This window comes from Dicentrarchus labrax, unplaced genomic scaffold (assembly GCF_905237075.1).
Source record: "Dicentrarchus labrax unplaced genomic scaffold, dlabrax2021, whole genome shotgun sequence".
Lineage (NCBI taxonomy): Eukaryota > Metazoa > Chordata > Actinopteri > Moronidae > Dicentrarchus > Dicentrarchus labrax.
This window is the reverse complement of record NW_026136703.1, coordinates 13,576,248-13,602,549: the sequence shown is the minus strand read 5'-3', so window position 1 is coordinate 13,602,549 and position 26,302 is coordinate 13,576,248. Positions and strand designations below refer to the sequence as shown.

The 26,302-nt window shown below is 40.9% G+C and overlaps 1 protein-coding gene across 3 annotated transcripts in view; it reads right to left on the bottom strand.

Moving 5' to 3' along the window:
• mboat2a (membrane bound O-acyltransferase domain containing 2a) overlaps positions 1–24,012 on the bottom strand; it is a 43,696-nt gene extending 19,684 nt beyond the window's left edge. Inside the window, exons 1-3 of one of the 3 annotated variants that reach the window (XM_051391315.1) lie at positions 23,893–24,012; positions 23,313–23,592; positions 442–587 (exon numbers count right to left, since the gene is read on the bottom strand). In XM_051391315.1, the coding sequence (XP_051247275.1) occupies positions 442–587; positions 23,313–23,396 (230 nt within the window). In that variant the 5' untranslated portion in view covers positions 23,397–23,592; positions 23,893–24,012. Of the gene's footprint in view, positions 1–441; positions 588–23,312 lie in introns of those variants that run through there. The other 2 variants (XM_051391332.1, XM_051391322.1) reach the window with 2 other exon arrangements.
• Positions 24,013–26,302: the final 2,290 nt, after the last annotated feature.

The following is a 26,302-nucleotide window of genomic DNA, read 5'->3' as shown; positions in this document are numbered from 1 at the left end:
CCAGCCACATTTTGGCATCATTACTTAATAAGCCATTTTAAAGATGAATCAATTATCAAAATAGCTTCTAATTAACTTTCTCTGAATTGATTAACCGACTAATCATTTCAGCTCTGGCTGAAAGGCTCAGGTACTCTGGGGTTTATGGAGAAGCATTCTGGGAAATGTAGGAAATTACTAACTGAAGCAGAAATGGATGCTTCATTACACTGTATTATGTAACATTTCCTTTCATTACATAATATTTCATATGCCAATACAATAGCAATGTATTTACAATAGCACGAAATTGGGACACGGTCACAGTCCGCAGGAAAGCGATCTCACAAACATAATATTGTAGGAAGGAAGGAAGGAAGGAAGGAAGGAAGGAAGGAGCAGAGTATAAAATGACAGTGATGACAAGAAAAGAGCTGCGAGATAAACAGAGCAGTGACTCACCAGCCAAAGCAGAAGAGAGCCAAGTAGAAGCCCAGCAGAGTGGCCACCACATGTCTGATGAAAGGACTGGTCTTACTGGGGTGGAGGTAGAGCCGAAACCACACAGCCATCAGCAGAGCGAAAAGCTGACCTGCCACAAAGTTAACCTGAACAGAGGGACACACAAAAACAATGTTACAGATTTATGAAACCAGGCTGAATCCAAAACGACTGATGGCTGGAGCTGGGCCTTCGCCAACTTCTGGGATTAGAGTGATATTAATGCAGATAAACAAATAGTGAGAAATAATGAGAGAGAGAGGGAGCCACAAAGTTGACCTTTATAAATATTAGCACAACACCAACTGTGAACACACAACAAGGTAAATCCCAGACGTCAGCAACACAAAAGTAGCATAAAACATCTTTATGGCTAAATGTTTCCTTAAGGAGTCCCCCAAGGTATGAATATAATATATCACTGAGAATTACATTGCTAATTAAAATAGTAGTGTTACTCTCAACCATAACCATTCAACCATAAGGGAAAGTAAAGCTTGTAGCATCCAGAGGGTTACAGGCTCCAACTGTACATCAGTGCAGGGTTAACTACATAGTAGGTAGTTCATTGTTAGCTACTGGCAAACAAGCTAGGGCTGGGCAATCAATCAAGTTTTATTTCCAATGGTTCAAGCTTAATAAAGGCATGAAGTCATGTCAAATAAAAGTGATCTCAATATTGTACAATATAATCGCGATTTTTTTTATTGCCATAATCGAGCAGCCCTAGCTAAAAGGTGCAACAACACAGGTGTGGTTCGACTGCATTCTCTCTCCCAGTAAACAATAAGACAATTGATGAACCTTGTCTAAGAATGGTGCAGGTGTTGTCAACAATCAGTATTGGTGCTGATCAACGCATTTTTAACTGATCGGTATTGGCTATACTGAATTTTAATCGACCCAATTCGATCTTTTGTTTTACGTCAGCTGTCACACAGCTGTTTTTACTCGCAAAGCTTTCATGTGCAGCTATCGTCAACTGTTTGCTGTTTGCCTCTCCACTCTGAGCTGTGTCAACGTGAGAGCTGCGGGCGAGGCTGCCTGTGTTCAGAACAGAGACAGCGGTAGAGAGCCAACACAGCCACACGCCACTGCAAGTGCAACAAAAGCCCCGCGAACAAAAAGCCAATAAGAGAAATTAATCAATGTAATCCACACAAAAGATGTACAGACAATGGAAATAAACGATGGAAATAAACTACAGAGAATCAGGTAACTTAGGCAAAGGCTGCACTGAAGCAACAGCTTGTGTAAAAAAAACAAAAAAAAACGTTAAGGAACAGCTTTGATGTAGGCATTTTGTTCTTGATGCAATGCAGAGCTATTCAGATGTCAAGCATATACACTAGGTCAATAACTTTAACGTACTTGAAGTTTGCACTGAGCCCTGTATTATCTAAAAAAAGTATTGGATTCAGGACCCGAAATCAACAGATACTCAATATTAAATGATCGGACCAGGGGCTAAAAAAACTTGATCGGGACAGTTATTGTGTTTTATTTTTATATACATTTGTTTTTGAGACCACACATTCTGGCTGACAGGTCAGGCTGGGTTAGAGTGGGTGTTGGAGACCTTATTTCATCTCCTAATGTCTCCAAATGGCACAGCAAAGAGGCTTTACTCCAGACAATAGTGAGATTGACTGGAACCATCGAGGGGAACATAACGGAAACCTCTCTGTTTGATTACTAGCACTTTATCTCTACTCATCCCGAACCATACGGCGTAAGATAGCAAAGAGGGGCATATATATATGATGTCCTATTGATCTGACTGGATCATGTTACCCTGTAAATTTTATTATTTGAAGACTGACTCAACAACCATTATGACTACAGCCCAACTCCCTGTAGACAGTCTTGTTTAATTATCACTCACTGACATCATAGGTAACACACAGTGTTGTGTTTGTGTATATGTCTGCATATGTTCTTTCAGCCCATTAACAGTGATGATTCAGGGATGATATTTGATGTGTCTTGCTATCAAGGATCTCTGCGTCCCATGTGGCTGAGCTATTCATCACTCTCATCATCAGACTACAAGCTTGCACTAACACATACCTATAAATGTGAAGTAAAGGCTTCTAGATTTATTTCTCCATTTCCTCTCTCAGTCAACCATCTCTGACTTCAATCTCCATTTACAGATGCAAAATACACACACAGACACAATATACAAGGCCTATATGAGTAACTGCCATGCAAGAGCAGTTATTCCAGTACAATGACATCACTTCACATTTGTGGTCATACATGCTCAGTGACTGTGCACGTCTTTTTAAAAGGACCGTCTAAATTATAGTGTATTTAAAGGCTGATTTTGGGACAAAAGAGAAGGAGAAGCTGGAAACAGCATAGCAGACACAAGACAAACTGAAAAAACATATGTGATATATATATATATATATATATATATCACATTACACTAAATACTGTAAGAGGTGAAATTAACACTTATCCACTAAGAACCGTTCATGTTTGTTTGATGTCACGTTCAGCGATGCATGTCTGAAGGCACAATGGCTGTCCATGTATGTAGGTCATGTTAACAGATCCGTCTGGCCAGTAAGTAGTGAAAGGCTACAGACACCATGAGCACCATCCATTATCTATGGATCCTGCATGATTAATGAGAGAGAGAGAGGGAGAGAGAGGGAGAGGGACAGATATAGCCTTAAGTATGTAGGTCCTTTAGTCTGCACGATGTAGCGACAAAACATCTGCAGCATTAGCCTAAATGTATCATATCAGATGGCATTTGGCAGTAAATAAGGGAAGGAGGGGGGTGTCCATGTATACATTAATGCACAGACACACAAACACACAAACAAAGCACATGAGCCTCTGTAACAGGAGCTGGCCTTCCTTTGTCATGATTGGTATTGTTCAAGAGAGGAACCCAGTTGGGACTAAGATGAGTATAATTAACAAATAATCTAAGCCTTAAAAACAAAGGCTGTGATCAGGTCCTGATGCTACTGTCTGACACAAAAGCAAACTAAAAGCAAATAAAAATTAATCCAGGCCACTGGTTTTCTATCAAGGCGTGTCATTTTAGCTGCAGATAGTTTCTATGGTATCTAAAAGCAAACTGCCAGTAATATATCTGGCTGGTTGTGGATAAAGGGCAATCAGCCCAACCCACCCATGTGCCAATAAATGTTAGTGTTTACTCAGACTGGCAGCTATTTCAATCATTCAACCATGAATAATACAGCATGTAGGTCTGGATTTAATCCAAACTGATTTCATCCTCATGTGAATAACTCTCTCTAGAGTGACAAATCAGGCAAAATTAAACCCAGGTTCATCTGCAAAGCGACCCCTCTTCCTTTAAATCTAAGTTCTAAAAATAAAATATGATGCCCTGGTAATGACAACGAGTCACATCAAATAGACCTCCTCTGGCTACCCTTTCTCATGCAAGCAGTATTTACCCAATCCACAGCTTTGGATGTCATTTCACGCTTTGATTACTTCAAGCTGCTCTCTTAGAGGAAAGGACATTGCTAGTTGGTTGAATGAAAAGCTGACTTTACAGCCCTTCGCGCCTGCACACAGAATGACTGGCTCATTTGCAAACCAGCAAACAACCAAGACTTATTAGAGTCACTGATTTATTAATGTGACCAACAGAGGTAAAAAAAAATATGATTACAGCATGAATCAAGTTAGTTTCCCTGTGCATAATCATATCCATGCCTTCACAGCTAAGACAAACATATTTTGTATAGTATGTTGTTAAAAGAATCAAAAATAGAGTTATGTTATACGATAGATAGATAGATCTTAGGTTATTATGTTAAGTTAGTGTTTTCCTTACAATAAACTTTAGGAATGACAAATGAACTGGAAGTTGAACATAAGGAACTTCTGTCTTTGCAACAGCCCGGGAGCAAGAAAGAGTGAAATCAGCCCCTCCCTAGATATCAACACATTGCTTTGTAAGGAAAGAATTTCATGTAGGAGACTGGAAGGGCGTGACAGAGGAATTGTATTGTTCACAGCAAAGCAAGGCTGTGGGTGGCTACTTGACTGAGCAATTTATCAGTGGTGAATTATCTGTTCTTAATCTTTTTATGTGATCTGAAGCATAAGACTGCAGTGAGTAGGTTTTTATGGCAGCAATGGTTTTTATAATGAAGCATGAATAATTACTATAGAGTAGAGTGTAACAGAGCTTGGAACTACAGGATCAGAGCAGGTAGCTTCATGAAAAACCTGCAGAGCAGCCCTTCACTGAGCAGCTTGAACTCTCACTGTTAATGACCTAATTACACACAGATTTACTTTAAGGATTGTTGTGAAAAAATGTACGTATTAAGGTAATTGAAGATTTTGAAGAAGTCTGTTTTCCCAAAATTGCACGAATCAGTCAGAGTATAAAAGAGAGAATATTGATATTGACAGGCCAAACAGAACACATATACAACATTACTTTAAAATAATACTTTATAAGCATAAACTTCTCAATATTCAAGTAGCCAGTCTGTGTTTGTTGATAAGATTAACTATGCCTGCTTTTCAAATAGAGCAGCTTTAGTGGTGATGAGCTGCGTGGAAATCGCTCCGGCCGACTGTGAAAAAGGCCCGCTGTTGCCTACTTGTGGATGCTTGTAATTGGACCTGTTGATTACTGGCTGGTTTATCAGAGATCTCGGGCGCCCTGAAACTGCACTCACTGCCACACTGTCACACAGAAAGCTCGGGTAATTAACGAACAGGGAAACCTCTTTAAAGACAGTACTGTAAAAACACATAATCTCAATATGTGTGTGAACATACTTATAGTGACAGGTGAGCACACATATTATGAAGTGTTCCCATAGCGTTTGTGCTTTAATATCAATACCACCGGAGTACTCGTGATGACAAAATGCCAAAAAATTATCCCTTATAAAACAAAATGTGACACCTTGTAGTATCTCTCACCACCACATGCTGTGTGTCAGAGTCTCTTCTCCTCAGCACAAAGTTGGAAACATAATTGCTTTTAAAGTACTTGACAGCGATTCAAATTATTAAAAGACCAATCCTCAGCTACTGAGATGTCACTGCAACAAATGCCAAAGCCGTTTTTGAATGGAGCTAAACTAGATCCGTGAAATGCTGTGTTATAGGAAGACTGATATTGGAAATAAACACCAGCGGTAGAGACTGCTGTCAAAGTAAACACAACTGTTTTTGGAACGGGTTCTTTTGCCGGAGCAGCCGTTATATAATGAGACCACATGCTAGTCGACTTGCTACATTTCACTCACAGATGTGATTTTACACTGTGAACTGACACCATAGCATCCTGGCTGTGATTCTGGACTCACGTTAAAGGTGCCTTCTGTATAAATGCAAAGAATTGTGTGATGTACAGCAACCGCCATTGCCTCCTGGGTGGTGGTGTTACGGTAACACAAGAATATTAGACATTGCAACATATGACAAAAACTATAAGATCTGAAAGTCCAAAGAGGCAAAATCATTCATGACCTTCACAGGATTTGTTAGCAGACATGGTTAAAAGTGTTTCCCCTCGGCCTGTCACCAGTGTTGACATAGTAGTTTACTGAATAAACATTTTGCAATCGACAAGCTCCTGTGCCAGGGTGCGTTGTTTCTTCATTCATAATACATGTATCTGCTCTTCCATTATTGATTCACTCTAAAGTCAACCTTACCCTGGGGTACAGTACTCTTATTGTTTCAGAGTGTAAGGCAGGATATCTGTGCTGCAGAACAGTTTGTGAGAGATTCAAAGGCAGCCACAGGAAAACCACTTTTTTGGATAAGATGCACTGCAGAAAACCCACTGAAATATGGTACTGGGAAAAAAGACTAAATTGGGCAAGGGTCAATGGACCAAAGACACTGAATGAACTGTAGGTGTGTCTGTGGTTCAAACCATAAAAACTACGCAATTATAGACAGAAGTTGGACATTTGAGATTTTGGTAACCTGCCAGTCTCACTCTATTAAAATGTACTTAGCAGAGGACAGAGACCATTGTTCATTTATTTTCTTACTCATCACCTGTGTTAACACATAAACTGCCCCAAACAGGGTTGGTGAGAACCCCACCCTAACAGAAGAGCTTTTTTTTCCCCTCCCTTCGTCTTCAGCGTGCTCTCAGTTTATCTCAATATCAGATAAGTGTGTCTTAGCAGGTCAATCGCATATCATTACAGTGAGCATGGATCAGAGAGATGTGGGGAGACAGACAACATGCAGATGTTTTGATGGGTGGCGGGCACCAGTGAGCGATTAGTGCTTAAGGGCAATAAGCTATCAGGCAGTTCCCCCTGGCAGCTGTGGCACGGGGCTCAGCTCAGCTTTAAGAAGCTATATTATAGACTGACACACAGACTGGCAGAGTGAAAGAAGCTGAAGGGGAGGGAGGAAGTCATTGTGGATGCAGTGGAAGACAGAGATAAGCCAGCTTCCTGAAGCTCATTGTTGAGGGAAATAGTGTGCATGTCTCTCTGTCTGTGTACATGTGAGGGAAAATAAAGGCCCTCAGGGCTAGAGCACTTTTTGTTAACGTCATACTCACAACACTTGAAAAACCCCTGTTTTTCCACTCACTTTCTGTTTTTCTGTTTATTTTCCTCACCCCCATAGTTTTTTTCCTAAAAAAGAACCAAAAAAAGTGCTTCACCCACAGTCGTGATTTTGTTTAAAGGGCACTAAGTCTAACTTATGGAGCTGGAGATGTCATGTTGGATTAGAGCTCAACCCAGGCGGTGAGGTTGTGAAGAAAGGAACATGGCACAGGAGGGATGACGGATGGCGAGTCATTTGTCTTTTGGGCATAGCTTTACCTCTTTCCGATTCTATAAAAACAACACCAAGAATCTACAGCCATGCTAGCTGCTCTGTGAGCCTGATCATACGCAGAGCTTGTGCTTTGAGCTAAATGCTAACATCAGCATGATAACATGCTTACAATGACAACGCTAAAATGCTGATGTTAGTAAGTATGTTTTCCATGTTCATCATCTTACTTTAGCATGCTCACATTTGCTCATTAGCATTAAACACTAACTACAGATTTGTAAAGAAAGACAGGGTCAAACACATCTTAAGAACATCATTCGCTGATATGTAGAAACTGAAAACTCTTGTCTTGTCTACTGACACTATCTAACCTTTATTTGTGTGTGAGAGTGTAGAGAAAATGCAGTGCATAAGGTTCCCATGGGGCACTGAGACAGATAAACATCTCAATAAAACAGGCTTGTTGAGTCTGACCTGCTCTCTGTAGGTGCAGGACACCTTTCCCAAGGGAGAGCTCTTTGCTCGGGTAATGACTTTTACTTCTTCAATGAGCCCCAGTAGCACCGCACACGCACACGCACACTATTCATAAATAGTACTCCTCTCTCCCCTCCCTGTGCACAGTCCATGTTTAGCACCCAGAGACTAAAATAGCTCCTTTAGCAAAGAGCAGTATATGCTTCTCTATCTAAGCCTTACTCACAGCGATTGGTGGGTTCCTGTCTGTACGTGTGTACGTGCATGTGTGCCTGCCTCTGTTTGTGTGTGTGTGTGTGTGTCTACACAAATTGGGGGATAAATTTAGAGAGTCATTAGCATAAAATCCTTTTTTCCATGTCATTAAGTCACTACCCACCCCCATCCCCGACTCCTCCCTCCTGTACAGCCTATGACGCTACAGTCCTGTTCTGCACAGTCTCATTTCATTTCCATCAGCTGTAGTCCACAATGACTCATGCATATTCACAGCGCTGCTGCCAGAGAGCAGGGAGGGATTTGCAGTCTTGAAGTTAAACTCAACTAGTGATACAGTCTGTATTCTACGCAAAAAATGGCTGTGGAGAATATATGGTACACGGGACTATACTGTCCTGATCCTCCTTAGAGAGTACTCTAGCACATACAGAAACACCCTGTTGTCAGCAGTTAATGTTAGGTGGGTGCCAGAGAGAGAGCAATGTCTAATTCACAGAGGATTCAAAACAGCTGATGAGTGTTAGCAGACGTAAAGGGTGTGGATGGAGCAGAGAGCGAGAAAGGGAGTCGAAAAATATAGTAGAAAATGTAGAGAAAGTGCAGAATATCGTACAAGGAAAAACCATTACTTGCACTGTCTATGAGGCAATAAACGACACTTAGCAGTCGGTGATAGAAGAATGTAGTGAGAAAAGCCAACTGGTACATAATGATGCTCCATCCTCTGCCATTCAACCCCATCCTTGGCTGGAGAGAAATGAGAGCAGTGTGTCTGCCAGTGTTCTCCCACAAACAAACACATGTGCATACACGCTATATGCAGCCAGACAGGGACACGGGCAATGTCATGACTACTTTAGTCTTGGCCAATAAATGTGGCACAATTGGTCATGGCTCCTAGCGACAGACTGACTTGTGTGTGTGTGTGTGTGTGTGTGTGTGTGTGTGTGTGTGTGTGTGTGTGTGTGTGTGTGTGTGTGTGTGTGCACACTAGATCATACTGACAGTATGGGAACAAAAGTATTCTTGTTCTTAGCAGCAATACAACAACGCTTTGACTTGTACTGTGCCACTGGCCGTTCCCCCTCTGCCCACTCACAAACACACCACACACAAAAATCAAAAAAAAATCGGACACTTTGACAAATACTTCACTTCAAGTCAAGTCACAAGCCTGTTTGCTGTATAAAAGTGTAGATGCATGAAGGTAGTGGAGCAGAGGCTTTAAATATATATCTAAGTCTATGTTTAAGACACAATCATAAAGGCTTAATATGTGGTTGTGTTGCTGTCACGAACAGTGCCACACAGATAGGAGCAGCACAGGGGAAGCAAGCATTGATGCGCGCACACACACACACACACACACACACACACACACACACACACACACACAGTGTTAAAGCCTGCAGTGTGGCTCTCTCCTCTCTGAGCTGATCCACAGATCCCAGTCAAGCTCTATGGTCAGGCTGGCTATTAATAGCCAAACAATCAACCATTCCCCACAAGGCAGCCAGCAGCACTGGGCAAAAACCATGCACACAATATATACTGTGTGTGTGTGTGTGTGTGTGTGTGTGTGTGTGTGTGTGTGTGTGTGTGTGTGTGTGTGTGTGTGTGTGTTTGTGTGTGTGTATATCTTTTCTTGAAACACATGAACCTGACCCAAGCAAAGATTACAGGGCTGCTTTTGGTCAGAAAAGTCATATTGGTGTCCAGTGGGAAAGTATAATGATGAAATAATGTCAGAAAGCAGGATTCATTCACACCGTGATGAATGGCCTTAGGTTGGTGTACTCAGGGTTAATATGTACAGTAGGTTACCATGTCAGTGCAAAAATAAACACATAGCAACGGTACAGTAGAGAAGGGAGGAAAGACAAACGCTTGTATACATAATCAGCCAACGTGCTATAGAGAGATTCCTGTGTGGGCATTGCAGACATGTCTCTCTCTAGGTTGCTTCTTTCTTTTATCTTCTTCTTCTGTCCCTGTTAGGGTTGCAAAAGTCCGGAGAATTTTGGAAACTTTCCATGGGAATTAACGGGAAAATGTGGGAATTAACAGGATATTTTTTAATTTTGCTTGTCATAATACTGTTAGTCTATAACAGGGAACTTACATGTAGTTGAAAAGAAACCTCTTGCAGGATAATCTTTCTTAAAACAACCTGATTTAATGCAACTTCAGTTGAATGTCCTCCCTATCTTCGTCAATATCATGCACACATGCAGTAATCAGCATAGGTAACCACCACAATAACCCATTGCTATTAACCTATTTGGGTTAATTGTATTGTACGCATATAACCATAACCATAGCCATAGTAAATCAAAGGCATCATGCTAGCTACCATCATGTTAAGCTAAAGGTCAATGGTTTGGGCTACTACTTATTGTGCTATCCATTTGTCTCGTAAATCCCCCACCCAAGTTGCTCTGACGCGAGAATGTGACGTAATTACCTGGCTTGTACCACTTATAGCGTTCCATTTGTCTTTGGGCATTACGAGTTGGAAAGAACATGGACGCCACCAGTGCAGCAGCTGTGTTGTTATTGTTTGTAGCTCATCTAAACAAGCTCAATGAGAAATAATAATGTTTTTCTACAGAAACACTAACATTTCAAGTAGTTCCGTTATTGCAAGTCTTACATTTCAAGAATATTTTGCCATTTTCGCCTATTTCAATTTCAACAAGTGCTGTGGCGTTTGTCTCGAGCCACCAGGGGCCCCCAGGGGCCACCAGGGGCCACCAGGGGCAGTGGCAGGCTAGTGTTATTGTTAGCTACATTAGCCTGTTTAGCAAACCAGCTCGAAAACAAAAAACTTTACATTGTATTGCACGCCCAGCAACACCATGCAATGCATAAACTGGTGACCGGACTAAAGCATCAATGTAAACAAGTGTGTAAGAGCATTTAAAACATTAAGACGACCAATGTAGTACAAATACAAAGAAAATACATTTCAATATTGTATGAATTACCCAACTTTTCCAGTTAATTCCCATTAATTCCCATAATTTCCCATTAATTCCCATTAAAGTTTCCAAATTGGAATGTTTCCAAAATTCCCCAGCTTATCTTTCCATGGAAAGTTTCCGGAAATTTTCCCGGAAAATGTCCACCCCTTTGCAACCCTAGTCCCTGTACTCAAAGAGCGTTGACACCACTTGCCCCTTTAGATATATGGAACTCATAGCAAACAACTGCCAGCCGTATCATTCAAAAGATTTACTGGTTTCATTACAGTGAGACAGAGACAGACAAACAGAGAGAAGGAAATGGAAATATTTTTAAGTAATAATGTACATTATGTCCAAATGAAAGATGCAGTATGTTCCACAAAGCATTTCGCAGCAGATAAACTAATAAACTGCTGAAAATATTGCTCAATTATTATGTCATCTATTAGATGTATTCATGCTGCCTGTGGATGCATGTCTCTTCCACACTGCTGAGTAATGTGAACACATGAAAATATAAGCAGGGACCACTGTTTGACAGCCTCCTTTGATATGCACATTAAAACTCTCGGCAAACAACTGCCAGCGGGGCGGCCGTTTGATTTATAAAATGACTAGCTGGAGAGGCACAAGGAGAGAGATACTTTTTAAAGTGTTCTTAATAGAAAATATGGACCATTCTGGAGCTAGCACAGACTTGCCAGGGGATAGTATGAGTGAAAATGAATGATGACATACCCCAGCAATGTGTAATGTAAGTGTAAAAGAGGGAAACTGGATAGCCACAGTAGCAACACAGAAAATATCCATTTATCAAAGTCTCATGTATCCAGGATTGTGCCCAGTTAGCTCACACTGTATGTTAGCTGCCAAAGCAGGGTGGCAATATCACAAACTGCCCGTGTCTCTTATAATATTTAACAAATCGAAGCAGATTCTACTGCTGCAATTCTCCAAAAGGCCTTTTTAACAAGCCACAAACAATAGCTGACAATGATGTAAATGTGGGTGGAGAATGAGCACCCCTCTGCTCTGATTGGTCAGCTCCCACAGGCTTCAGCAGGCACCATTTAGCATCAGCTCTGCCGGCGTTTTTCTAACCAGGGAAGCTAGCTACTAGCTCAGCACAGAGAACAGCCATGAGGACAACCTGCTCTTTATTGAACCAGCGTGCGCCTCTGCTCCGCGACAGACTCTAGTTAAGCGAGCTAACCCAGCAGCACAAAGCCAGAGCAGCGAGCAGTAACTGCCAGGCACAGCAGCCGATTCGGACTCAAAGACTAAAAGGAACATTTGAGAAAACGTTTCATTGGAAGCACATAACTATACACCACCAAGCGCAGGATTTTTTTTCCGGGAAATAACAAACCTACAAAACTCATTATTGGGCCAAATACTGTTGTATAGGTGATGTTTATTGCAAGACCTATATAAAAACACTTTATGATCAATTTTGTTATCATGGAGACCTTTAAGTTACGTTATAGTGCAATTTCTCTTGGCATTGAAGTCTACTGAGGCTCTTATAGGTGGTAAATATTGCATCTTTTCACCAGGAATTTCCCCATGTATGATTGTTTAACAGTGGTACTAACTGGTTCGTCTAGAAATAACTGTTGCCTTTTACATTTACAGCTACAGTTGGCCAGAAAAAAAGACAGCGATTAGTAGCCATTTTTAAGAAAACATAGTTAAATGATGGACTTCTGCTGCTTTTATGCTGTAATGGTGCATGGTGGATGTAGTGTGAGAGGCCAATGCTGCTAAAAGGCTGTGAGTGAGAGTGTTTTCTCAAATTCTTGACTTGGCCTGCTCGGATCACCATATTTCATTCACACAGAGCTTCTGAAAGAAAAATCCTGCCAGGACTTTGAGATTAAGATCTGAGACAGACTCTAACCAAACTTTAATCACCCCCCTTCATGTTGTTTGAACGTGGAGCCACGGCTGTATTTCCTCAACATGAAACGGACAGTGATTCAGAGAAGTTTGCTTCAATAAACAGGCTCTGAAATGGTTCAGCCTCAGATAATAAAGTAGCACAAAGTGTTGTAGTCTCAAAAACATTATTAACTAAAACCAAAGACCAAAAGCTTTGGTGGACACAGCCCCTTAGCGTTTCAGAAGCCCCAGTCCTTGACATTACAAACATGCCATTTCCCACTGGAGCCACAAATTCTGCCCCATCCCACCTAAAGGTCAGCATTACCAGAGTGTTATAAAAGGCATTTTATCTGCCCATTAGCTCAGTTAGGATTACTGTGAAGCAGAGCACTACGAGCCAAGTTGACTTTGCAACAATAGTTTGTGTGCACAGGGGAAAATGCATTGATTCCAAGAATCCAAGAAGAAACATACAATACTCCTAGCGTTGGCAACCATTACCTAGATTAAAAAAGAAAGCAGTTGCTATGATACAGAACCGTATATGCAAAAGTCCTCAATGGTGTGCTAAGAGTGAGGTGACAACCTTTAAACAACAAATCTTTACAAAGCCTTTACAAAGTCACACAAGACTCTGCAGTCAGGTTCTCAGATCCCCAGTTGTTAGTGTTTACATCTACAGCGTGTGTGCAGGCTTTATAAAGACTCTGCAGTTCACCATAAAAATCCACTAAGTATGGTCCCCAAAATGTCTCAATAATGCAGAACTGGACAGGGTATGAGAGACAGGTCTTTGTAATGATACAAAAGACTGCAAATGCTAGGCTAATGTTACATAAGCTGTTAAGTAACTGACATTTGCTGGTTGGGTGAACTTTCTGTGGTTGTACAGTCACATATATCACTACTGGAAAGAGGAGTTAACAATGTGGGGTAGAACAATACAAGAAGCAGTTTGTGTACACAAGCTTGTTCCAAATCATGTACAGTAAGTTTTTGATCTCCCTCACTATTTCCCAGCTGACGAGAGAGAACGAGAGCAACTGGGAAACAAAAACATCTCCATTTAGTTGTTATTTTATTGCGGCCACTTTCCACATTACAAATAGTGGCAGATATAACTCATTGATTGGAGTAACACAATCAGCATGGGGAAACAAAAGTGTCTGAATACAGTACTGTGTCACTCAACAAAAGCTAAAGCCGACTTTCTAACGGCAAGTTAGGGGCCGACAAAGGCCTCCCAGTAAGTATACTAGGGATGCCCTCATTGTGTTTTTTGCCACTGATACCGACTGAAGATTGGTTATGAGTCATATTTATTTTTTTAGTCAATTTATTTTAATCAAGTTAAATGTAATTCTGTCGTATTGCCTTGTCTTATGTAAAATACTCTAAGTTCCCCTGTGTTTGAAAGGTGCTATACAATTAAAAGGGATGGGTGATGGATAGATATACAATATTATTGGGTATCGCGATAAAAAACACCTCTTTTCAGAGTGCCTGATTAGCTCAGTTGGTAGAGCTGGCGACCCATATAAGGAGTTGATGCAGTGGCCCGGGTTCAAATCTGACCTGCGGCCCTTTGCTGCGTGTCATCCCCTCTCTCCACCCACCCTTCCTGTCTCTCTACAGCTGTCTCTATAAAAATAAAGCCAACAAAAGGCCAAAAAAAAAAAACTCTTCTATCCCCTCATGAGTGACTTGAAAAACATATCTACAGTCCTATATTTCTTCAATTGCCACAAGGGGAAGCCCGCATCTTCTTAGCCATTCCAAAATCCTAAGCCTGTCACCATGGCTTAAGGCTTGGTATGCCCATTGTATCTTCCACAAAAAAAGTTAACCTAAATGTGAGAAAATACTGTAGATTCCAAACTAAAGAACAACATGGAGATAAGGTTCCTTATCTGTGATCCAACAAAAATATTAGTTTTTAAACCAGTGTAAGTTAAGGTATTCCAGTATGTTTTAGTGTCATTTCAAAAAAATGTAAGCATATTTAGATGATTATCACGATAATATTGTGAATCAATTATTTTGATCATTTTCATACTGTCCCATGCCTAACAACTAAACAACAATAGAGAGAATTGAACACATTAAATTGCGTGGTATACCCCTTTAAGCACAGATTGAATACCTGTGTGTGGCACAGGTGATCAGGTTCAAGGTAATCAATGGCAGAAAGCGCTGACAGTGCAACTTGTAGTTAGGGATGATCAATACCCAGATCGACTATTTATTGAAGCATAGAGCCACTGAAAAGTAGGTTGACAGAGGCTTGGTGAATGTGTTGTAGAGTCTGTCTGTTCCTGTGAAGGTGAATCAGCTGAAATGCCCTTACTGGCTTACCTCAATGGAATTACAAGTGACAGCACAAAGTCAAACTAATAAATATTCATGTCCTCTCATTTATATTGGATGCCTCTCCCTCATCCTATTGGACTCCTGGACAAGCACGGTGAATGAACCAGAAAGCAGCAGCTGTTGCACATAACCGAAAAGTTTTGTAGAGAAATTATAGGCCCCAGATTGTAAAATACCTTTGCGACAGACTCACAACAGTGAGAGTAGGAAATACACACATATTAACTGTGAGGGCCCAATCATAACCAGAGGCAAATCTTCAAAGCTGGGCTTGCTTTTTTTGCATCCATCAATAATCTGCAATGTCTAGCAGCTTGGCCTGTAATTTGAAGCTGGTAAAATAATTTCCAGAAAACATGTTTCCTGTGCTGACAATAAGATGTGCCATAATAATGATAACACAGATTTTCTTTAACATATTATTGATGTTTTTAGTATGTAGTATGTATGTATAATAATGTTTTTGCAATACCATTACTGCATTAATTGCTTGAAAGAAAGCACCCACACCTATGGCAGTCATCATCATGCTTTAACCTTAACAATATGGGGCGTGGACATGGTAACTACAGAAAGATAAGCAGAGCTTCGAGGTTCAGTACACAAGTAACAAACTCTCATTCAAAATCCCATTGACATTTGAATTGACCCTAATTCAGGCTTGGAAAACTGTCTCATCAGTATGTCTTGTGGGTCACTACATATGCTTAGATAAGAACAGCAACAGTAAAAAAAAGAACAAAAAAAAAACATCAAATATCATTGTTAATTTATATTAACTTTAAAATGTTTGTTTTATTGCAGTATTTAACCATAAGCATTGACCATCACAGTAAACATCATGGCTTGACAGAAGAGGCGAGTCAAGAGGCAACATCAGACCGGTCTGTAACAACAGCAGGACAGAGAGGATTGAACAATGTAGAAGATTTTAGACAGCAGAGACAACAGCTAAGAAACTGCTGAAGTTAGCAAAGTTGATGATGGTGTAAGTAGGAAGTACCTGCACTACCGCAACGGTAAATCTTTCTGCAGTAGGCTAAAAAATGAATAGACTTTTGTTAAAATCAAGTTTTCAGCTTCCAATAGCAAATGCTATAGTGGATGCTGATTCTGATTAGAATATGGTAAGTAAACCTCAATGATCACATGATTTATTTTTTTCAGAAAGGCCAATAAAAGGAATGCAGACAGAAGCTAGTGGAACAAATGCTAGTGTGAAAGTAGCACACTCAGTGAGAACTATCAGACTTTGCATAAAAAAAAGATTAGAAGCTTTAACAAATCATAAGCGGTCAACTCATCAGTCCAAACTGGAGCCAACATATCTACTCTCATATTATGTAATGAACCTTAATCAGTCAATACAGACTATTTATCTTTATCAAAAATAAAGTATTACACAATGCTATTTGTGCTGGGTTAGCATGTGGATTGGCCATTAACACACACTCTTCCTCCATTGTCAATTCTTCTATTCCTCTGGATCAAATGTCACCTCATTAAACACATGATCATAAAGTCTAAAGACTTGCCTGTTTGTGCCCGCCAGCCACCCAGTAATGTTAACAACATAGCCAAGTCTTTCCATATTCCCCAGGGGGAATCACACATGCTTGTGTTGACTGTGCATCATAATAACGGCAGCAGCCAGCAGCACTCCATTAGAGAGAACCTAGGGGGGAGAGAAATCAATTGCAGGGATAAGACTCCCCAGAGGGCAGCCAATTAAAGACAAAAGGGAGGTAGAGAAACTCTGACAAGACCCCGGGGCTTAGAAGTAAGACCAGCGGTCCCAAGCCAAGAGGCTCTGGGGACTCAATCAGCAGCAGAGTACCTTAGAGGGAAGCCAAGTTGAGATTCTTCTGGCAAAGCTTCCCAAAACCTTAGCACAACTTCAAAAATCCACTCGTTGAAGGAAAACGTTAACATTAGCGCAAATTAGATATTACGAATCATTTTGAGAATCCTGATTGTCATAGTAAGGGCCAGTCGCCATTAGATGAGAACACTTTTGAACACAGAGTCCAAACTTATTTTAACCTATCCACTTGGTTGTGTTATATTGTTTGACTTATGTTACTGATAGCGAGGAATTGTCAGTGGATAAAGACAAAGCTAGGAGTTAAACCCTCGACACTGTGTGGGCTCAGAGGCCTACAGCACAATAGCCTGGGGGAAAATGCAGCAGCGACAAACAAAAGCAGGCTTGTTATTGTGATAAAAGACGTGGCCGTTGACTGTGACAAAGTGCAATACAATATGTCACATAAACAGAAGACTGATTGTACAGCTGGGCAGTGAGGCTTTTGTGACCACAGGACACACGGCAGCACTGCCTGTACACTGCGAGCTGGTAGCGATAAGACTGCATCTTTATATCACATGTCGCTGGTACACTGGAATGATGGATGAGCTACAAAACCGGCATGTTGACCGCATATTCCTCAGCAGAAACTATAATGTTCTGCTAGTCTGAGATACAGAAGCAAGTTGGAATTTATATTTTCTGTTGTTTTGGCATTTAATCATGGGGCGCGAGACGGCAACCTGTCAGCCATATTTCTCAGCATCAAGAGGTAGAAATATTTAATATAGCCATTTTTCTCTACAGTACCACCACGCTCGTATCAACAATAATCAGCTCACAAGCTATTTCTGCACCTGTTTATATGCATGCTCTTGCTGTCCTGTACTGAAGGCCACTGCTGACACTAAAAACATTACATCATCCAAAATCTCTACGGATCCAAACAGTCAATATTTACCATTTGTAATTATTTCAATGAAATAACCCAGACGACAAAGGGAATCTCACATTTTAAGGTAAAAAAGCCGTCATTGTCGTCTTATCAGGAGTAGATTGTCTAACAAACACAAAACAGTGCAGGTGGAAATTTCCCCACTGCCACGCTCCTCAGAGACATCCTGTAGACAGTAGTGCGGTCCACCTGCTAGATACGAGTCTCAATAAACTCCATCAAGTCAAACTACTTTTACCAAGACCGTTTAATACGACAAACAAAATATACTATCTAAATTGACAATACAGAAGGGCATGTACAGTGTAAATCAGCCAAAATACCATTACTTATTTAGTTTCAACCTGTACAAAACAATAACAGCGGTACCTGTTTGTACTATAAGGGCACGAAACAATAAATATATTAGGATGCAAGACAATGAGGAGCTGCGCAAACAAACAGCAAGTTGTTAAGGTCCATTGTATATGTGTGGAAAAAGCCAGTGTGGGGGATTCATCAGGAGGCCAGCTGCTGCATATTGAAACAGCTGCAGTTGTAGAAGGACTTGACAGCTGACGCTACGACCTACAGAGTTGCACAAGTCCCTTCTCAGAGGAAAGACACTTCCATAATAAATGAAAGATCCATAATAAATGAAAAACTTAATGTCCATGTTTCTGTTTGATAACTTTCTTAACCTAGTTATTTTGAAAACTTAAAGTAGCCATTTTTCTGGCAAGTCATACATTTCAGAAGGATTGCTTGGGTCACTTAACAGGGCTATTTCTGATTTACATTAAGTAGCACCATTTCTGGAACCACCCAGCACTTGATGACTACAAGGCACTCATGAGGCTGAATGAGTCAGCTGATTTTCACATTTCAGTCTGAAACTGGATATTGCACTTTATGATGCCTTTGCATTACTGAGGAAAAACAAAGCTGGACCTGAAACGAAACCGCAAATTACGTCACCATGAAAACCACACTGGCATGATGTTGACATGCATCGTCGACTTTGACGGCAAATGTTCAACCCAAAGTTACTGGACCTGATTCAGTTACACGCTGCCCCTGAAAATGCAAGCTCATCAGCAAAGGCAGCTCCGCTTCATTGTGTGAATGTGTAATGGTCAAACACTGTGATAAGTCCTACTGGGATTGGGATGGATCAGTATCTGTCGTTCAATAACATCAGAGATCTAAGAACTAAACTTAAAGGTTGTCTTTTGTGCCAGAGAAATTGGTTGCGGGTCCATTGGACATAAGATGGATGCTTACGCTACAGGTGGGGGGAGGCCAGATGAGATGCAGTAAAATGTTATGGATTTTCTTGACGAACACTGTCAGGTCAATGTCTTCAAGAGCAGCACTTCATACTGGATATGGCCTTCGCTCCGCTCAAGGTTTATGACAAGCAGGTCCAAAACAGCAAAATACAACCAGACCTGGGGCAGATGCAGCTTGGAATCAGGGTGCGTAATTTGAACCTATAAATCACATTTCTTCCTACCAGAACCCCTGAACCGGAGTGGGTGAACATAGTGTTTTGTGTGGGTGCACAAAGATGCAGTTGGAGGAATTAGTCCAAGTAGTAACAGCATGTTACTGAGAGGGGACAGGCTGTGTGTGATAGAGAGAGAAAGAAAGGGAGAGAAGAAGAGTGTCAGTTCAGATTTCACAGCTCCCATTATAGCTCTGACACAGGCCAGTGCAGAGGCCTGTCTCTCCCATGGGATACATACAGTCCTAACAACATACAGTGAGGTGCCACACCATGGCAGCTTCATAAAAATGAGTGTCAATGTCTGTGGGCCACACAGATCATACTGTATCTGAGTGGCTACATTGATTTCTGTGGCGCTGACAGCCGCCCTGGCACAGCAGGGCACCCAGTTGGCAGGAAGCTAACAAACCACATTGTCACAAGGGTGACACCTGTCCAACAAAGTAGTGTGGGCCGTGATATCCCTTGATTATATGCCCAATTTGTACAATGCCATTCTCTCTTACTCAGGCAATATTCCTTCAAATAGAAACAACTAAGAATATCCAGAGGCACATAACTCTAAATGTCAATACACATATTTCAATAAACAAATTTATGACAGTGGTTGTCTGCAATTACCAGACTTCCTCTGACTACAGGGCTATGCACTAAGGTAAAGGGCTTTTTAGCAATGCAACTATTATTAAACCCTACGTAAGTTAGGTAAATCTATGGGATGGACAAAATAAGTATTATTATATTACTAAATATTACAGGTTACAAGATAATAACGTTATAATAGTAATGTTGGTTAGAAAGTGATATGCTCAGTAGATGCAGTGGCTTAACCAAAACACAAGATCTCCCATAAGCTTTGGCTGTATGTTCCTTTAGAGAGTACTTTTAATAAGGTTTTCTTCCAACCAGTTGCAAATTAAATTATCATAATACTCATTTATTGTTAATATATATTGTAACAACAAACTACAAATACAAAGCAGAGAGCTCCCGTTGACGTGTGCCCATTGTGACAGATATTAGAGGCACAGTATGAGGGCACTTGATCTCCTTTCCAAGTTCAGAACATGTGTTCATGATGCTGAACAGATCATTTAAAGCGAGTTCCCACCCTGCAACATTCCTAACTGAGGCTGGAGCCTTTTAGGGTGGAGAGACATAATGAAACGTTCCAGTCTGCACATGCAGGTATGAGGATTGAAAGACCGATACAGAGTTATAGGTTAGTCACATGGTTTGGTAGCTGAGTACATAGCTAAAGGATATGTTTGTTTAAATTCCTGATTTTGAACATTAAATTGTTCACATACAGGTGGTGGTAGACTTTTGAACCACCAACCCTTTTTCCAACTCTAACCGGATCCCAACTGAAAATGCAAACATCCTACCACCAAACACACAGGTGTGTACAACAAAGCTTTGCTCAGGTCCAGTGGGAGGAGAATACTGAGTCACGAGCTTATAGCTTGCATGCAAAATTGCTTGGCAAGGGGAGGGAATGGGCTCATCTGAATGTCACCCCACGCTGATAAGGAAAGAGAAAAAGATAAAAACAAGCGATTCTGCTACTGATGACATCGGACAAAAATGCAACGCAAAACTATGCCAGCATGAGAAGAAAAATAAGAGTCCATTTGTGACTATAAAGAAAATACGGTTGCTCTAAGAAGAAAGGGTTATTCATACTAATGGTGGCAATTAAGGGGCATGACAGTGAATTCCCTGCAAAACATTAAGTTTCATTCCAGAACAAAATGTACTTTTCAGCACAAGATCTTACAACAATCTTACAACAGGAGCGATATTTGTTGCTATGTGGCAGGTATCAGTGCAACAAATCAAAGTCCCCCATAAGAAAACAATGAAAATCATCACGTAGATGCAGGAAACCGCTGCAGTTAACATGGGATGCTTCTAACTTTCTTCAGACGAAGCCACAGATCATGGTACATAGGGGTGGGTAAAAATATCGATTCATCAATGCATTGCAATATATTTTATCCCACTTCAATATCGATTCATTAAATCCTCCGAATCGATTCAAGCCGCTGGCCAGTGGGGGCACGGTGAGCACCTTTGTGTGATTTGCGTTGTACGGACGGAGGCCGCATTCAACCACACAACAACAACAACATGGCAACCGAAGCAGGTAGCAGCAGTGTTAAACCAGTGCCTTCAACTTTAAAAGCAGTGTAAACCCAGAACACAGGAAATAGACCAAAGTAAGGTAGTGTGTAAGCTGTGCCAGGCAGAACTAAAATACTGCAATAACACAACAAATGTGGGCAACCACTTAAGCCAACACCATGCAGATGCTCTGCAGCAACCCGCGGATTCAAAACAGACGCAACTCAACAGATCGTCCCTTTGCAAAATGCCGCCAAACTCTGCCCGCGCACAGAAGATCACAGAGTCTGTGGCTGTCTTCATATGTAAGGACTTTTACGAAGATGGTATACACACTAGAACCACAATACACCATACCAACGCGCAAACACATGGTGGAAGTCGCCGTCCCGAAGCTGTAATTTACTTATTACTGAATCAATATCGAAGCATTTAAAATCAATATCGAATCGAAATCGATATTGAATCGAATCGTGACCTAAAGAATCAAAATCGAATCGTGAGGTTCTTAACAATAGCCAGCCCTAATGGTACAACAAACCAGTTGAGGTAACGGCAGAACAGAGAAGAAAGTGGTGCTGCAGAAGCCTGTCTAACAAACCCTGAGCTACTGATCCGTGCTAACAAGACCGGACACTTCCACAGAACGCCACAGCCTGGGCGAGCTTTGAAATCACTGCTAGGAAAATGTTCTTTGCATAGATAGCCATTTGTGATGGTGTAGGCGTGGTGCCTGTGAACGCGAAAGTGTTTACAATGCAAACATTTGCACCCATACTCAAACAAATTCCACTTCAGAAAAACTATCACTCCCTGATGTAATCCCATAATTCCAGAGTCACCACAGCTAACACAGGAGTTACCCAACCCGTTTCAGCGAGGCTGACAGAGAGAAACTGTGGTGCCCTCTCTTATTACAGACAAGCAATGTTGACCAGCAAAGTAATGTATGCCTGAATGAACACCACAAACCACAACTCATTTGACCTTGCTTGGGTTTACCAATGTAAAACTCCATGATCTGTGATACAGCTACAGTTATGGATTTTACATAGGCGTTGCCTCACAATAACATATGAATGGCATGGATAACTAGATGGTGCTTGAGGTGGCTGTGAACTCAAGGGCCACTCAATAACCCCTAGTAACATATACTAAAATAGATGAAACTACTGAGAAACCAACTGTGCAGCTAAAATCTGCTCCTACATTAAACTACATGTTGTTGCCTGTTTCTCAGCAATGACAAAACTGTGAATATGGCAGATTAATCACTGCGGCCTAAACACACACTACTACTACTACTCTAGCTAACTTCAAGTGGATGTTAAGGTAAAATGTAACTAGTTAATCCAGATTACACCGGTGATCCGATGGAAAGCAGATCAAAATGGGATCTCAAGAGGGGTCCTCGGACCCCACTTTGGGAACCACTGGTAGCCTCTGGCATCGAAAGGGGAGAGACAAAAGGCATTAGCTGAAGTGTAGCTGGACAGGAGGACTAGTTGATGGTGACAGTGAAACACCAACACTGATTTTGTGCGCTCCTTTTTTCAATAAATCCGCAATGTGTAGAGGCTTTAGCTAACGTTTGGGAGAAATAGCGCTGCGCATCTTCAACCTCTGCTAACGTTATATGCACACATGCTAGCTAACTACGACAACTGTGCTGTTTTTTATTTTAAAAAAAAAAACAGTACCAACTCGGACGGTTTCGAGTTTTTTTTTTTCTTCTCCCCATCCAAAAAAGAAAAAGCATACCTGGTCAAGAGGGAGATTGATAATTTCGCTGATTGGCTGCAGCAGAGTGGATCCAGTGCATGATGCTGTCGTTTGGGTAGCCATGCTTGGTCGGTGTCCGTAAATCCTTTTCTCTCTCCTTCCTCCGGTTCACTTCACTCCCCCTCGGCTGCTGCGATGATAAATACACTGCTGCCGCTGCTGCTGCTGTTGTTGCGACGGGCGGACAGTTGTCATCCACGGCACACATCCAACAAAGAGTACAGAGCCAGAACGAGATGGCGCCGCTCGACCACTTTCTCTTTCGTGTAACGTCCGTTGGGAACACAAAACATCGTGTTTTTTTGCTAGGAGTCGATAAAAGGGTTTTTTTGGGGAGGGGGGAAGATTATACTATAAATGGTAAATATATTTGTATCTAAACAAGCTTACGTTTAGGTGTACAGATACAAACTTTGAGGCACACTCAATTTATCGTTTAGAGATGTGTCTATAAAACTTAACGGAAGCCCCCGTTGTGAGCATGCGCGGTATGTCTGGTGTCCAAAAAAAATATATATATTCTTATCGGTTTTTACATGAAAAGTGAAATTGTACCTACCTTTTTTTAACTAACCTTTTCTGTGCCGATACAATTTTTTAAAAAAAAATGTTGTACGCTACCCCACGAAGGAGACGATGGCTACTATTCTGGTTGGTGTGGGGCGTGAATTGTCTTGATAGCGCAGAACCTTTGACGACAGTAAAAAATGGTGATAAAGTGGGTGGGGAGATGGCGGTCCTGCCCTTCGTAATAAACATCTGTTTTAAACTATAATATGTAGAAGGGGAACTCCATCGGCCAATCCTACTTTGTACAAGGAATCGGCGGTCTTGATTTACAGTCTTCGGGGCAAATTGAATTTGAACTGAGCACTGTTACATGTGCTGCCCACCCCTCCCACATTTATAGCATTCCACACATGGAGGAGAAAAAGTGTGACGTAAGGGGGGCATTTGGCAGGGTTCATTTGAGAGGAGGACCACAGTGGGGCCAGTGATGGTTGTTCAAACTAAACTATCTGTACTGGCCATTTTCAGCTGCATGAAAGAGGGAGACAGCTCTTTGTAAATGGTGACCACTACACTCACATGGACGTTTAGCCTATATTATGCTTAATATAAGCTCTGCATAATGTTGATTGCACTGAGTTATGATGTTTCAGTAATTAGTATGAATATAAAGGTGAAAGGTAAGGATCTGTGTATGGAAATTAAACTATTGTGGTCAATCAGAGGGCTATTGGTTGTCTGAATTGTTATGTAATAACCTCTTGAAGTTTTATTTGCAGCAGCCCTTTATTCTTCACTGTCTATCAGCACCACCTTGTGGCTGACAGTCATTTCCACCCAGAATCCTAGTTTGATACAGTTTAGTAAATAAATACATTATGTTCCCTTAATTAAAACTGTTTCTATAAGAAATGATGCAAAAATTAAGGACACACACATAGGAATATTATACCATATTAAATATTCACCACACTATACAGTTAGTAGGTTTGACGTTTTAATACAATGCATTTTATACCATAAATTCTACATTATTCTTCTTAAATTGTGATCAGACTTTTATAATTACAGATTTTTATTCTTCACTAAAGTAATCTATTTATGCTTTATTTGAAAGTTTGCAACAAGGCACAGTAACCAATAGAGGGCAGCACTTACAAACCAAAGATGACTCATCTGACTTTGTCATCTTCCACTTTTGTTATAGTCACACTGAAAATTCTGTCAGGAAACATGTTTATACAAAAGCAACCAAATTTAAGATCTCACATTGAAAAAGGGACAGCACTGGACAATAAACATAATGTAGATTATGCATATTAGTCACCTTACAGTACAGAACAGTACATATACAATGAGGCTGCCCACCTTTCATCCTTTTCCTCCTTACTATTGATAATCATGAGGAGCATCCGCCTAGTGATGAGAATACACAGTGACTAATTAAAATCATCAAGCATAATATTGATCAGATAAACTACAGGAAGGTTGAACTAAGTTGGATAGAAAGCAGTAAAACCAAGTTTCAACTCCATTTCCAGGCCATTGTCTACATAGTCTTTGATCTGTCGGCACATGCTACAAAATAAATTAGCCGTACACAAACTCCTGTGAATGACTGCAGAGAGGAGGGACAAATAAGAATGAAGAGCAGTAGAGCACTGAACAGTAAAGACCTTCAGGTGCCCTGGCGGACAGGTTCCAGTTATTACGCCAGAGCTCATCTTCTGTATGAGCAGGGGGAGGAAGATGGGAAAAAGGTAGGAGCAAGTGGAGCTCCACCTCATAATAAATGAAAGGAACTATACGGATCATCAAATGAGCTGCCGCGAGGGAAGACATTAGCCACCTCAAACTGGTGGGAAGGGATTCTTTGAAAACTGTACAGTACATGCCCTTGAATTGCATTAAATTACACTGTAGACTTCAGTCTAACGTAAAACAGCATGCTAAATAAGCATGAGTAAAAATGGATCAGTATTAACATAACTGCCTGATAAGATGCTGCAAAACCAACATGATGCTGATGATAATAGATGACCGGGAAAGGTCTCCTAATATATTAAAATAATCAACAATTGAATGAACTGAATATTGTAATGTTTGTTGCTGGTTTTTTTTGCATCACATTTCATCAGATTTCTATTATTAGAGATATTCATTAATAGCAAGGCCAACTTTAGTGGAATTACCTTGGCCTCGATAAGTTGTTGTCTGCTGAAGCAATGCTGTGTTTGAATACACACAACACGCTGCAACCTCACATAGACAAAGAGCCCCAGTACTCCTAAAGCAGGCAACGTGATTATGCTCAATAATTGATATTTTACATTTCACATAAAAGTTGGTGTGTCTCTCACGAATGTCTCATTAACAGTCAGTGCTTTTGCAGCATTAGTGCACCTTTTTCTGTTTCTTACATTTGCATACATTTTTAGTCTGGTACACAATAGTGTTTC